The 15747-nt window shown below is 41.2% G+C and overlaps 1 protein-coding gene and 1 pseudogene across 2 annotated transcripts; both read left to right on the top strand.

The window, feature by feature from the left end:
* Window positions 1-1409: 1409 nt before the first annotated feature.
* ints13 (integrator complex subunit 13) lies at window positions 1410-9685 on the top strand. Of its 2 annotated transcripts, XM_063460282.1 has the most exons (18): window positions 1410-1861; window positions 2831-3064; window positions 3190-3264; window positions 3393-3595; window positions 4361-4441; window positions 4549-4639; window positions 4783-4911; window positions 5263-5286; window positions 6136-6220; window positions 6513-6605; window positions 7492-7581; window positions 7679-7857; window positions 7950-8114; window positions 8249-8403; window positions 8496-8726; window positions 8898-9028; window positions 9190-9325; window positions 9440-9685. In XM_063460282.1, exons 1-18 carry the CDS (start codon window positions 1814-1816, stop codon window positions 9474-9476), a joined length of 2187 nt encoding a protein of 728 aa, XP_063316352.1. In that variant the 5' UTR covers window positions 1410-1813; the 3' UTR covers window positions 9477-9685. The 2 variants fall into 2 exon arrangements, with proteins under 2 accessions (XP_063316352.1, XP_063316353.1); XM_063460283.1 differs by lacking the exon at window positions 5263-5286.
* A 4917-nt stretch (window positions 9686-14602) lies between these two features.
* Window positions 14603-15715, top strand: LOC134615900 (high-affinity choline transporter 1-like; annotated as a pseudogene).
* The last annotated feature ends 32 nt before the right edge of the window (window positions 15716-15747 follow it).

Raw genomic sequence — 15747 nt, 5'->3', positions numbered from 1 at the left:
TCTTTAGCATGAATGCTCACCTCTGTTTTCTACACACACACATTCACATTTCACTGATCACATCACATGCTCACAGACACATTCACTGTTGCAGACTACACATGTTCTAAACTATTATAGAGCAAAACAGGGCCCGGATGGCTTGGGGATAGAAGCTCCTCTTGAGTCTCTCTGTCCTTGCCCGGATGATGCGGAACCTTCTACCGGATTGCAGATGTTGGAACAGTTTGTTTCCAGGATGGGACGGGTCCTTCAGTATCTGCGCTGCTCTAGTCCGGCAAGAGGGGGCCGGGCCGGAGTTGGAGCCGTCTGAGGTTGGGTGCAGAGCTTTCAGCTCTGAGATTCCGACTGGGCTCCCCTTGTGCAAGTTAAAACCGATTGATCTCTGTTTGTCTTGCTTTGTTCACGGGAATAAGTCTCTGAATCAGCGAGGCCTGCAAGTGCAGACCTAAAAACAATTATGGGAATATATGGAAAGTGTGTCACTCAAACAATCTCTAGGTGAATACTTCTGGAGTCAGTGCACATGAAAGAAAATCATAGCAGGATGTTGTTTACTACAAATTACAAAATAGGATGTTTAGATACCCAAGGATGACTCTGTTTCCATGCTGTATAGTGTAAAAACAGGCACCTGCATGTATGTATGAGCCAATCCTAACACTAAAGTGCCTGCAGTGTTTTCATGAGCATTGCAAGCAACAAGAAAGGAAACAACAAGCTGAACCAACAACCAGCTAATCTGCTGAAAGAGAAAGGGCAATTCTAATGAATATTAAACTGTCCAAACCTGATGGGGCAGTACTGGAATCAACAGACAGAAAAGAATATGCATGGCACCGTGTTGGTTAAGAAACAGAAAAAAGTAGGCCTTAAAAAGTTTATTGGAATTTGGTGACCCTGAGAACTCGTCTGTCAATGAGAATTTTAATATATCTTGAAATGCTGATTTACTCAGAAAAAACTCCAGATTTCAGGATACTTGGTCAGTTAGTCGACTTTTGAGAGCTATATAACTCATAACCTTTGAGTTATGAAATTATATATCCTTATATAGTATATATTCTTTAAGTTACATTTAAGTTTTTAACTTACTGATGACAAAAAAGCTTTTTCTTCAGTGGCTTCCATAGAAGATAGAATGAAGAAGAAGAAGAAAACCTATATACAGTGCACATAAAAGAAGTTTCAGAAGCTTTTAGTAATGACTTTCACGTATTAACACATTCCTTACATTCACACAAGGGATTATAAACAAAACAATGTCAGACAAGCAAAAACAAAACAGACAAATAGGCGGGAAAAAAACTATGCGTGTGACTAATACATCCAGAAGATGGCAGTAATATAGCGCCACCTCTGTGAGCTGCTTTAGAACGTCAAAGAAGAAGAAGAGGCGGAACACCTCTCAACACATTTCCGCCAATAACAAACCTGCTAGCTTGTAGCAACTTGAACTGTATTGTTTGTGCTTTTTTTCCCAAAGTGTCTGCAAAAAAATTACTAGGCAACGGTTGTTTGGAAGTTGGTTAATTAGAAGACGTTTTTCCTGGAATTACACAAATGCTACCATTAAATGTTTAAACCGCCGGTCATAAACGTGAATCAGCAAATAAATGGTTGCGACTGGTGTTAGCTGACAGGCTAACGCGCTGCTCGGTGACATGCTCTTTTTAGCAGGTCGTTGGACGTTCGCATATTAATTAACATGTCCTGAAACGCGTCAAGATCATCGCGCTGCAGACGGAGAGGGGGTTTAACAGTCAGAGTGTGACCTAGAAAAAAACAGATACCGGGGCTTTTCAGACGATTCATGTTGTTTCCAGACCGGGAAGCGTTACCTTCCCAAGTTTTCCACCAGGTGAGTCAACATAAATGGCAGTAAAACGGAGGTGGAAATTGACCCAACCTAAATATGAACAGTCATAGAGATTGCTTGTAGTAATATATAATCTATGCTGCGTACTTGGTTTAGGTCATATGAGGTCATAATTGTATTCTTTGTAAGGTTAGCGCATAGGTTTATTTCACTCCAGAGACACCTGGGTTATTTTATCTAGGCTTCTTGGGATGTTTTAACCAGGTTTTGTTTATTAGAAAGCTTGAGGAAGTGTATGTCCCAATTTAGAGATCATTTCCTGTCTTGTGTCTAAATAAGATACAAGACAGGACAAAACATAACAAAACAACTACTTCTTCTTCTGGGTGCTCATCTTCCATCTCACCCCATTGCTGGCATTCTCGTCTGTAACATCAACCCTCTGTATCGCTAATCCTGTCTATTGTTTTCAGTCTCACTTAAAATCTTAGCACCTTCAGATCTGCCACCTCCAGCTTGGCCTTCTGTCTTTTTGTTAGAACCACCATCTTTGAAAAATACATCATAGCAAGTCTCAATACCTGTGAACCTATCCTTCTGTCACAACTCACCCCTGATACTCCATCCACTCCACCCTGTCTGCACACTATTCTTCACCTTCCTATTGCACTTTTAATTAAAGAGAAAAACAAGCAGGTTGTATTGGAAAGTGTTGGACTATGTAGAACCACAATAGAGGGGTGTGGCACACTGTCTAAATGTCAAGTGTAGGTGTTTTATACTACTGAGATGTGGTAGTTGCAGAAGCCATCGCATAATGTTCATGTTAACGATAATAGACCCTTCTTGGGTTCTTCTAATCTCCTCACTGTAGGGGGTAGGTTCAGGTTGTTCCTTTAATGTGTCAGCGGCCTACATGTTTCCTAACAAAAACAAACAAACAACAAAATATATAGACAGCTAACATTCCTGTCTGGCTCTGTTTTTCTTACGGTTCATCTCACTCTGCAGATTTGCAAAATGAAGATGTTCTCTGTGGCACACAAGACTGTCTTCGTAGTGGATCACTGTCCCTACATGGCAGAGTCCAGTCGTCAGCAGGTGGAGTGTGATGTGCTGACAAAGAGCCGAGCTCAAGGGGTCATTCCTTTGGCCCCGGTGTCAAAGTCCCTGTGGACATGTGCTGTGGAGTGCTCCATGGAGTACTGCCGGATCCTCTATGATGTTTATCCAAAGGACAAACTGGTTAGTGTCTGTTTTTTATTGTTTGTCCATCTAAGTGATTTAATCATGAGACTGGGCATGCTGGATGTCCACCTTTTGATGTCATCCATGCCACTGACATTTTCTGCCACCTCTTTATTTTCCAGGTTAATTACATTGTGAGTGATTCAGAGTTTCACATACTGAATAGCTGGAGGAGGGAAGATCAGAGCACTCACGAGGTAATCCACTGCACATTTAAACGGAATAAGCTGCCTGAATTGAATTGTAGTTGCAGTATCTAACATCAACTTTGTCACAATTTGGAGACATTTCCTTTGAACTCAGTGTCTCCCATCTTTCTTCACAGCTCATGTCAGCTCTGGCAGCTGTTGGGCCACCAAACCCTCGCGAGGACCCAGAGTGCTGCAGCATCTTGCATGGGCTGGTAGCTGCAGTGGAGTCATTATGTAAGATCACAGAGCTGCAGCATGAGAAGCGCATCGCTCTGATGGACACAGCTGACAGAGTTGCTAACAGAGGCCGTATTATCTGCCTAACTAATGCTAAAAGGTAAACAGAGGCCACGTGTTCAGTGCTTCAGCTCTTCATTTTGTTTGAGTCATAAGAAAAACTTATACAACTGTATCACTGAAAACCCTGTGCAATGTGAGTTAAGGCCATAATAAAACTCTCATCTATACTTGAATGAAGGTTACCACACAGCTAATACAGTGATGGAAAGCTCATAACAGTCAGCTAGAAAAACGCGGGATACTAAAACATATTGGCTTCACTTATCTGCTGAAGAAGCATGTTTTGTGCAAGACATGTTGCACTTCTGGCAAGAAGCATTGTCTGCATCACCTCTAGTGAGGTGTAATCAGGCTTTTTAAACACCTTTTTTTTTTTTGGTTTCCTCATTGTCGCTAAGAGAAGAGTATGTGTTCTTCTGACACAGGCTCAGAGAGAGAGAGAGAGGTTTGAATGCATCAAAACAGATGCTGAACAGTTTCCTGAACTACTCTGAGTCATTTTTTTTTTCAAACCAGTTTTGTCAGGTAATATTTATATAATTTTTTTTAATCATAAGAATGAATCAACGGAAGAATTTCTGAGGTAGCATAAAGTAACAATAGTCAGTCTTAGAACCTGCATGTTCAAAAGCTGTCAGATTGACTGGAAGAGGTGCATGTCTGAGGGGGGCTTACATGGAAAATGGGTTCTTTGTTCTAGAGTAACAAGAGCACATGTGCCTCTGTGCAGCCATGTACTCTTGTTACACTTGTCATTTTACTTGTCCATAAATTCCTGCTCTTTTTGTGTTTTGTCGTGCAGCGACACACATGTGCGCATGCTTGAAGACTGCATCCAGGAAACTATTATAGAGCAAAACAAGCTGGCAGCAGGCTCAGACAGGTCAGTATGCAGCAAAGAAAGACTTGTCCAGGTGATCCTGACTTGGTTATAAAAAATGAAACTCTGGTATTGCTTGTAATATTAAAACTCATTGTTGTGGGTTTTAGGCTCATGGCCATCCAGCAGTGTGAGCTGGTTCTAGTTCACATCTACCCACAGGGTGAGGACACACTGGTGTCTGACCGGCCCAAGAAAGAGGTGGGTGAAAAGCTTGACGGTCAACGTTTAATTAAAATCAACCACTATAGAAAGTGAAGACGTGTTAACACTGGATTTCACCCAAACCCCATTTAATCTATAAAAATCCAGCTTTTCACTGTGTCCCTCTCTTTGTGTCTCAGATCTCTCCTCTGCTCACCAGTGAGGTGCACAGTGTTCGAGCTGGGAGGCACCTGGCCACCAAACTCAACATTTTAGTCCAGCAGCACTTTGACTTGGCCTCCACCACCATAACGAACATCCCCATGAAGGTAAAGGCCATCTTCATCCTGCCTTTTATCTGCTCTTGCACATCTTTTGCCAAAATGTTGATTAAAATAACTTGTTTGTCTTTCCATGCTGCTAGTATAGAAATCTTTTTTTAGACTACAGTGCACTTCTCACTTTTTTTTTTATTGGACTGATTGGTTTTATGTTTTTTTTTATCCTCTTTTCTCACTCATATCCACATTTTGTTTCTTTGCTTGCTTATAAAGTGTGAACCCTTGCTTCACTAAAATAACCCAATGCACTCTAGTCGCATCTTTTGTTTGATCTCATCTGCATGTCGATGTGACTGTGAACCTGCTGCTGGTTTCATGCTGTATTTTCTGTTTTGCTAGCCCACATTAAATGTTTGCGAACAGGTTAGTACTCTGATCACACACACATCAAACTGAGGAAGGGGGCAGAGTTTGCATCATGTAGTGTGTATATTTTGAGCGTTAGGGTCATGAATTTATCCTGATGTGTCAGTTGGATCAAGTAAAGGACGGGCAACTCTGGTCTCATGTGGACTTGCAAAGTTAAAATGTAGTTTTAAAGGGATTTGATTTGTGGGAAAATCTTTTTGGTCTGATTGTAGAGATTATTTTTATGACAAAAGCTAAAAGAAAACTTCAGAATTTGTTGAATTCACGTGTTTATAAGTGGAAACATCTGTGACCAGTGTTGCCTCTTCTGATTTATTAAATTCTGTCAATGTGTAGATGCCTTAAAAGTTGTTCAGACTTCCCCTGCTCTCTGTCCGCCCCTTGAAAACGGTCTCTCTTCCCGAGATCTTCCATTTAGTGTCTCAGTGTGTTCCATTGTGCGTTTTCTTTTTTTTTTGTTTTTTTTTTTGTAACTAGTTTTTGAACGCATCTATCCCTTCAATCTGGATTCCAGCTTTTCCAGCTATCCATGTACTGACTTTTTTCAAATGTACAAGGTTTACCCATTGATAGTAGTGTTGCCCATATTCAGAAGTAAACAAGTCCTATTATCAGAACAAACCTTTTAAACACATCAAAGCATGTTTAAACTGAATAATAATTTCTGCTTTAAAACTTGGGTCATTGAATGAACCAACATTTTTCCTTTTACTTTATCGTTTTGCCCTTTGGGACATGAAATCAGCAGTGTCGATGTGTGTTTGTGCATTTGTGTGAGTTTGAACCTTTTAGGAGCTGACTTCACGCTGACCTTTGTTTGTTAATGTCTCTGTGGGTGGACAGGAAGAGCAGCATGCCAACACATCGGCTAATTATGACGTTGAGCTCTTGCATCACCGAGACGCCCACCTTGAGTTCTTTAAAAGTGGTGAGTTCCCACATTACAGGTCTACCTAGCTCTAAATGAGCCAGTTAAACAGGTCAGGAGGTTGAAACTGTTGTTTTCCCATTGTAAGAAATGCTGTTGAAACCTCCAAACCCTGCTACACAAAATAAAGTATTTCAGAAATCTTGCAAGAATTAGGTGGAGCTTGTGCCTCCTAACTTTAGTTGGGAAGTGAGGTACAAGCTGGACAGCTCAATGGGCTCCTTGTTGGTGTTTTGAGTTCTTAATCTTCGAAATAAATAAAATATGTCAATGTTGTGTTTGTGTTGTGTAGGAGACTTACACATGGCGGGGACCAGCACTAGAGAAAATGGACTCAAGGAGACGGTTACGTTAAAATGGTGCACTCCACGAACAAACAGCATAGGTGGGCAAAATTGCAACAAAGAATAACCTCACTCATTCTTCATTTAAAAGGTTTTACAACACCATGGTTTTGCAACACCATGCATTGTTTTGTTTTGTTTTTTAAATCTCATAAATCTATAAATTATGTACAAAAGTACACAGAAAAAATACCACATGTTTAAACTGAGACATGGTGCTGTCTCTTCAAATGAATTTGCTCATTTTCAATTTGATGGCAGCTTTTTAAAAGAAAAAGCTGGTTTACAGCTATTTATTTTAACTGACTAACAGGTCAATTTTCAGAAAAATTGTAAAAACCTCCACAGTACGTAAGAACAAAAACATTCCGAAAATGTGGAGAAATCTCTGTGCACAAGAGACGAGGCACTCAGGAACGCCACTGGTTATCAGCCTTAGGCCACGCTTGGTGACATTTTTCTTGAGTTAGAATATTTATCCTCAAATCTAATTTAAGCAGCGACATTTGTTCAGTTTATAGTTTTAATGTATTTCTTCTGTTAATTTGCAGACTAGGTATACACAGTATATTGGCAAATATTGGGATTGTGGACTGATATTAGCATTTAGGCAAATAAAATAGCTTTTAATGATGACACTGGCTGGTCTTAATATGTTGTCTCAGTGATTTAGAGCTGGAGAAATCAATAAGAACAGAAACATAAGAAACAAAGAAAAACAGAACAGTATCTGACCAGAATTGTACAACCTGTGCATCTCTGTTACAGTGTCCTTCTGGGATCTTGTTATAAAATTACAATAATGGTTGTAATAGACAAATAGTTACCATCTAGGGGAAAAAAATGAGTCATCAGTGAAGGAGGCATTGCTCATGTTTTATGTAGTAATTAATGGTGGTCAAAAGATCTGGTTTTTTTCCACTTCAGAGCTACATTACTGCACAGGAGCCTATCGCATCTCCCCCACAGATGTCAACAGTCGTCCCTCGTCATGCTTGACCAATTTTCTCCTTAATGGTAAACTGGATTCATCACAATTTGTTTATTTTTTGTGTCCTATTTTTTGACTGTTCCTGCAAACCGCTGAATATTCGTGTTGATGTGCTGATAACAGGTCGGTCCGTGTTGCTGGAACAGCCGAGGAAGTCGGGTTCAAAGGTAATCAGCCACATGCTCAGTAGCCACGGAGGCGAGATTTTCCTGCACGTGCTCAACAGCAACCGCTCCACCCTAGAGGACCCGCCCTCCATCAGCGAGGGCTGCGGAGGCCGTGTGACAGACTACCGCATCACTGTATGTACAGCTCCCATCAGCTGTTCAGAAATATTCAGCAAAGTTGATCTGATCCTAAATGTTTTTTGTTTTTTTACATTTTTTTTCCTCAGGATTTTGGTGAATTTATGAGGGAGAACCGGCTAACTCCTGTGTCAGAATCTTCCCACGATCCCTCGGGGAAGCTGCCAGCTGAAAGGGCCAAAGCTCAGCTGGAGCGCCACACTCGATACTGGCCAATGATCATCTCCCAGACGACCATCTTCAACATGCAGGCAGTGAGGCACCATCCAGGAATACTAGTCTTCCTGATTATCAGTGTTCTTTTTTTTATTTCTACCAAAGATTTGTCTTTTTCCAGTTGGCCCACATCACCCTTAAGCACATGTCTGTGTTGTTTTTACTCTGTTAGGTGGTTCCTCTGGCTAACCTGATAGTAAAAGAGACTTTGACTGATGAGGATGTTCTCACCTGCCAGAAGACAGTTTACAACCTGGTAGATATGGAGAGAAAGAACGACCCACTCCCCATTTCCACTGTAGGATCTAGAGGCAAAGGCCCCAAGAGGTATTACCTCAGTTTTGATCAATTTACACTCCCCAGTCCTGGCTTACCAGCAGAAATCAGCATTAATATTTCCACATAATTATTATCTCCAGGGATGAGCAGTACCGCATAATGTGGAATGAGCTGGAAACATTAGTGAAGACTCACGCCGGGGCGACTGACAGGCACCAGCGAGTTCTGGATTGCATCATCGCCTGCCGCAGCAAACCTCCAGAGGAGGAGGACCGGAAGAAGAGAGGGAGGAAGAGAGAGGAGAGGGAGGACAGGGCAGAGAAAAATGGAAGCAAGGAGACGGATGACAAAAGCTGGCAGGACTCGGAGAGGTCAGTAGTGCCCGAGAACCTTCAGTTTGTTTTAGCGAAAATAATTTAGTCTATCATTTTTCCATGTGGATTCACAGCTTATTTTTATTGAGCTTATTGGATACAACAGAGAAGAAAGAGATAAAAGAACCTAACTTTAATATTTGTGATGTATGCTCCTATGTCTCAAAGACTAAAGGGTTTGATGGATAAAGATGAGCAGGAGTCGGAGGTCATCAAGGATTCCCCCGATTCACCAGAGCCGCTCAACAAAAAGCCTCGCTTAACCTCAGAGGAGATTCAGCCTCCAGAAAGATCGAAAGGTACCAACAGTTGACACCTGATCTCCTTTCATAATACGATACAGAAGCGCGGATACATTTTCACTAATTTATTGACATTTTATCAAAGTATAAGCCACAATTTTTAAAGAAAATAACACCACACAAACTATTTGTATGTTTTTGATTCACTGTGTTTGCAGGTCCTGTCTCCCTCCTCACTATGTGGAGCAACCGAATCACTGCAGTCAATTCCAGGAAGCACCAAGAGTTTTTTGGAAGAGCCAGCTCCGTGAACAGCAAGTTCGAGTTGTACCAGCACCTCAAAGATGAGAACGGGTGTGTTCAGTCATCTGTGAAAGTGTCATTATGCTGAATGAATACCATTCTTGTTAGTGCGGTTTGTGTTCATGCTCAGGATTTAAAAAACCTTGACATTGTCCTTGGTTACAGGATGGATGTTCATGAAAATGGGAAGGCCACCAGATGATGTTTCCACAGCTCCAGTGCGTCAGCCTTTCTGCAGATGAGATTTTGGACCACAGTGATTTTAAGACTGCCCAAAAAAGGACATCAAATTAAAATAGACGGTGAACTCTTAACAAGGAATTTCTAATTTTTTTACTCCTAATTTTGTAGTTATGCTGTTCACAATAAAAACTGCCAGTAGAGAATGTTGCTGTTGGCTTTTGCACAAATCATGCTCAGTTTTATCTTGTCATTACTTCATTTGTCTATAGAGTATTTTGTTTTTCATTGAGGAAAGATGTCTGCAGTGTTCAGTGTAAGACTTTAAGTAGGAATTCATAATTCATAAATGTGTGGAACCGTCTGTAAAAGCCAAAATCAGAATAGAATTTGGCCATCTCATTTCTAGGTCATCTCCTTCAAAAAGCTCTGGAAAATAATTTTAGATTTCTCTCTGGAAATCAGGCTGTGACCACTTACACTTTGCCAGAATACCGAACCAGCGACTTGAATTTAATCTAGAGGAAGAGCAGGAAAGTCACAATGAGCCAAATCCTGAAAGAAGAATGGGTCCTGGGAGTGTTTTAGCTGTTGGATTTGCGCTAAAAAAAAACATTCATTCGAAACAACCTGCACATAAAGACTGTCAGGCATTAGGAAAAAGTGGAAGACCACATAGAGGATTCACGCAGAGGGATGGTGTCACAGATGTGGTGACATGATTGGTTTAAAGATGTTATTTAAGTGGTGATTCATGAATCACTGATTCATCTTTTGTGATGGGGAACTCTGGGAGCATTGCTTCTCTGAATTCATGGATCTATTTGTGGAACTCATTGCCAACCACACAGTCTTTTTATTTGATCAGTGTGGTTAGTCTGATTTGGCCCATTTCTCACAGGCTGTAATATCATAGAAATGAACTGTTAAAGAATCTAGGTTATTTATGCAGCAGTAGCTCCACCCTGCTGAAAATGTGGTGCAGATCCAAGATCAGAGGTGGCAAGGTGCTCAGGCCATGTCTGTCTTGGGCCACAAGGAGGAGATCCACTTTTAGAGAAGCACCATGTATCACCAAACCATACAAAACTAGCCAGGCAGCTACTGAGCATCCACCTTATCTACTTTTGGATCCAAAAAGGTTTCAGGGGGGATTGTGAAGTGAAAGGGGAAAAAGTGGTGATCAGAGCTGGAACAGACTGCAATACTGTCAGTGGGAGAGTACGAGATTATGTTCTAGGTTTCATTAAAACCTAGCCTTTTAAAAGGCATGAGAAAGTGGGCATGTTTGGGTTTTGGACTGCTGTTGGACTAAAACTATCGAGGGGAAAAAAAATCTGTCATTTTAAGCCTCAACAGTTGTGCTGACACATGTCTTATATTTACTACAGCAGCTTTTGTTCTTCATGTCGGAAAACTGAGACATCTCAGGCATGATTGTGTAGTTAAACTTCTTTACACTGACGGAAAAAAGAGTTTCACTGGACCAGCCGACTTAAGACCAAAGAGGCTGCACCAGTTTGACGTCTCTCCTCTAGGCTCCGTCTGAATGCAGTGACCGGCTCCTGAGCAGTAGGGGGAGCCATTGAATCAAAACATCCTTCAGTTATTGGCCTTCTACTCCAAATTATTGAAGCTGCACTCTGCACTGCTTATTTTGAAAGACTCATCTTTGAACATTGATGAGACTCACGCCATTTAAAGGAGGTTTGATGAAGAAATGCTCATTGGCAAGACATATATTACAGTAATAGTGACCTGAAACCCTGAATTTAACATCTGTGTGCAACAACAGAGGTGATAGTACTTTGAGAGAGAGGCTACAGTTAATACCACATTTGGAACAGCAGATGTCTCAGGCTGTTCACTAAAATGCCAGCCTCTGGGGGGTAAGTTGGTTTAATTGTCCTCTATCAGGCCTTCCACTCTGTACATGGCTGGTTTTGAGATTAAAGGCTCCAGCTCAGTTTGTCTAGACACGTTCAGCTGATCTAATAATGTGGGCAATGACGCATCCTGAGTTTGCTGAGACATCAAATCCTGATTTGTCCCAGATGAAACTGAGGATAGATTATGAATTGTATCAGAGTGCTCATCTGGAAACAGCCGAGTAGGTGGTACATTGTTTGATGATGACAGTGCCTGTCATCCTCTTTTGAAAGTAGATGAGAAGCAGACGTGGTCTTGTGAAGGGTGGATTTGGTAGTGTTTTAGTCTTTGGAGAGAAAATGCAACACTTCAGCTCAGCCCCCTACAAACAGAAAGAGTGTAATATTATATTTAACCCTGGAATTTAGACTTTATAGAGTCAATGTTTTTACATAAATTAACACAGAGAAATTGCTTTTAATTCAACTCGTACACCTTGAGTGATTTTTGGAGCGTTCCAGCTGTTTGCTATTTCATCAACTGCTCTCATTTTTTCTTTGGAAAAAAACTAAAAAAATTAGCTCAACTTATTCCAACATGATCGTACTGTTCATTCACTATTACAGGTTTAGGCTGTTGGTCTGCTGACATTACCACAACGTCGGTTCAAGGTGGTCATCCACCCATCCATCCATCAAAATTCCCTAACTATCATGCTGCCATTATAATTACTAGAATAACAACTCAAAGGTGCAATCATAGCTTAAAAAGTGACTGTGTTAGTGTGGTGTTGTAATCAATCTTTATGTGATTCTCAATAAAAAGGCAAGACTCTAACACAGTGATCTGTTTTCCACGTGTCCTATGCTTGTCGTATTTTTCTGACTACATTAGGCCACATATGTTCCTCCATTCATTCATCCACTGAGCTCCATTCAGCTGTGGGCTCTCTTTCAAACAAGGTCAAGTCATTACAACATATGATCTGAATGACTAAGAACCCGGAACAATCCTACATAGTCATATAGAAGTCAACAGCAGCACACTTACCACGTGAACTCACTGTGGATTGGCTCTCTGAGTCAGTGTGGTTTGTTCTGTAAGATTCTGTCTAGAGGGGTGTCCAGAGGGGGGTTTCCATCTTATGAGGTCCCGGGGTCAGACAAGTGGTGAGCGGTTCTCCACTGACTGCCCTCTGTGGCAGCTTGGAAGTAAGAGGTTGAGGTCAGCAGCAGTGAGGGGTGAATACTGTGTGGTCTACAGGATGGAAACAGTGTTGAGAGAGCTTTGGTATTGCAACTTTCCCAGTCATTATGTGAGTCTTGGACTTTGAAATTGGAAACTTGAATTCCTGCCTTTTGGGGTACATTTAGGTACAAAAAAAAGAAGCAAATATATTGGGTCTATAGTGTGATTGCAATTTCTTCTGTGCAATAAGTTGGCTGATTGAGAGTTCTTATATTTGCATGGACAGTGTATCTTGGCTTAGCTAAGACAGACAGTCGTTCCTCATTTTAGCAACGAGAAGGCCCCAGAAGCTGAGCAACCCAATCTCCCATGGCATCTTGCTTCTCAGCAAGCTCACCTTGCCTATAAACTCGGGGTTTCTCTTGTTTTAGTAAGTGAAAACACGGAGACAAAACTGAGGAGCAAATGCAGACATAATTCAAGAGTCGCAGAAGGTTGGCCCAGACGATCCTCTCCCTCTCAAAGCAGGACAAAATGACTCTATTAGAGACGGAGGCAAAACAAACTTATTTTTATTGACTTTAAATATCTCTGGCAATATTCCAAACATAAAGTGATGCTACTAAAAAGGATTTTATAATTTTCCACCCTCTTACCATGCTGAGCTCTTCTCAGTCACTCTTATGTTCAGCATATACTAATAAAAGTGGGCAGTGCACTTCTGTCCATTGCAAGACACTTTCATGTGGTATCCCGCAATCCTTTATCAAAGGCAGAGCCGATAGACTGTTGGTTTATTGACTGAATATCATCCAGTGGGTCAAAGTGTTACTTCCATCAGCCAGTGATAGCTGGAGGTCAAAGGTAAACTTGATGTTTAGCAGTCTGGGAGACCTGGGAAGACTGTGACATTGCATTTACAGACACCTGAGTGCTCCCCCCAAAGTGGCCAACACTTCTGGTTTCAAACCTCCTGGTGATCAGTTAATCAATTAACAGCACATGGCTACTACTTACCCTCTTAATTCCTGTGGAAGAAGAAAAGGTGTACTTATTGATATTTATACTGTATTTAACTCCCATCTACTTGAAATTATATAAAGAAATATTAACATATAAGGCTGCTTTTTGGTTTGGGTTCTTGCATAAACAACATTGATCATACCAACTACACTTACCATGGTTATGTTAAGTATGACATGTATTTGTGTGTCTGTCTTGTATGTAATGGTCGTGTCGCCCAGTTTCTGGAAATAAGCAGAATGCGTAGGAGGTGCCAGGTGCTGTCAGGTGTCAATTTCACACCAAATTTCACACCCTGCTCAACATTTTCTAAAGACCACACAGGTAAATAAAAATAAACAGTCTTATAAATCTGTAAGCAAAACAGTTCCTTCCAATATTTTTCATGAAAACATTATCATTTCTTTCAACTCCTGATAAAATCCTTTTTGGAGTTCATGGCTGTGACTGTATATTCCACTGGCTAAAGATGAGACGAATCTGTCTTGTGTGAATGCTTCGCCACATTTGTGATGGTATGAAGTTGCACATGGCAAGGCTAATTAGCACATCCATTAAGGCACCATTAATAATGAATGACATATGCTGTCATCCAGGTAACATCTTTGTTAGAGAAGCTGCTGCTTATTTTCAGCAGGAATGGGAAACACGGGAAACTCTAGCAGTTGGTCTTTTAAGTTTCTAAATCCTTGGAGTAGTTTGGAATTATATTAGATTTAGAGGTACGCAATAAAACAATAAACAGACAAATAGAGTTTGAGCTTAACTTGGGACTTGCTGGTCAAAAACAGAATTTTGCAAAGGAACCATTAATCTTAAAAATTTGTTTTTGAGTTTAAATCTTGTTGCCTGCATTTCTAGTCAAAAATAGGGCAGTATATAAGATATAGAGAGAGTAAAAACAGACAGACAGCACTGTGATATGAGAGCATATCATATGAGATCTTGCTCCTGTGCTGCCATGATTAGTGTCTTTCAGTCCAGCTTTGTCCAGTCATTGGTAGGATTTTTGGATGTCAGCCACTTCCTCTATCTACCGGTGGTACATACCGTGTAGGGGCTTCCATGATGGTTCCTCCTCTTTCTTGGGTTTCTGCTACCCGAGGTATTCACTGAGTACATGGTCGGTTGGGGCCATCTTCCTGATGTATTCGTGGATGTTCGTTGTCCCATCCTGGACTTTGGTACTGACATGAAGCCCTGGTCCCATACGAAGAGGGCAAAGCTGGCATGATCTTGGCAAATGCCCTTCAGCATCTTTGTCCCTTCTACATGTCACTGATTTGCATAGGAGCACTTGCTGCCGCTGTGATGTCATCAGTTGACTCTGCACTTAGTCTGCTTCCTCTTACCTAGGCTGTAATATCTTCAAGAATGTGATTTACAAACAGGTGGGCATCAGTTTTTAACATGACCAGTATTTGTGGTATGGTTTGGGGGTATGGTAGTTTTTCATAATGGGCAAATTGAAAAATGTTGCAGCTCTGTTGTGTCAAATCAAGAGTCTTCATATGCATTGCTGCTAGAGCTTCTATATCTATTCCCAATGTCACCCATAAACATACATAAATCTAAATTTTAGGCATCAAAAAAATGGATTGTTGTGGTGGTTAAGGTTTCAGTCATCCTGTGTGGACTGATGGGCGCAGGCCTTGCTATGACAAGTTCCGTTCATCTGTTCTGGATCGTCAATGCAGACGTCTTGTATTCAATGAGTCCCCCCCCCAGGTGATATGTATATTCTTCTTACCCCGCTGGGTGACCCGGTACTGGGCCTGTTGTGGCTTTGTGTTGGGTGTATTGCTAAGAACTCTGGGTGGGGAACCTCTGATAGGCCTACCTGACGTCCTGCCTCTGCCATGGGACAATATCCAGGAGGACAGCCACCGATATCATCTGTTTTCTTTTCGCACTGCCATTATGCTCATCAACACTGGAACTATTTTACTAATATCACAACTCACTGAGTGGCTGTCTGAGAAGAGCTTTCTGAAAACGAATCCTCATACCGACTACAACATACATTACACAGCACCAGTCCAAACAGATATAGAGGACAGTGTCTCACTGATCCTCTTAAAAGCACTAAAGAAAGGGAAAATTGTTGTGATGCAATTTTCATGGCAGGAAATAAGCACAAGTGGAAAACAGGCCCCTGAAATAAATCATTTGGAGACCTAAGAGTCACATATGTTTCACATTTTTCAAACTGC

The sequence above is a fragment of the Pelmatolapia mariae genome, linkage group LG17, assembly GCF_036321145.2.
Source record: "Pelmatolapia mariae isolate MD_Pm_ZW linkage group LG17, Pm_UMD_F_2, whole genome shotgun sequence".
Taxonomy (NCBI): domain Eukaryota; kingdom Metazoa; phylum Chordata; class Actinopteri; order Cichliformes; family Cichlidae; genus Pelmatolapia; species Pelmatolapia mariae.
Note: the sequence above shows the minus strand (reverse complement) of the source record. Positions and strands in the feature narration are given on the sequence as shown.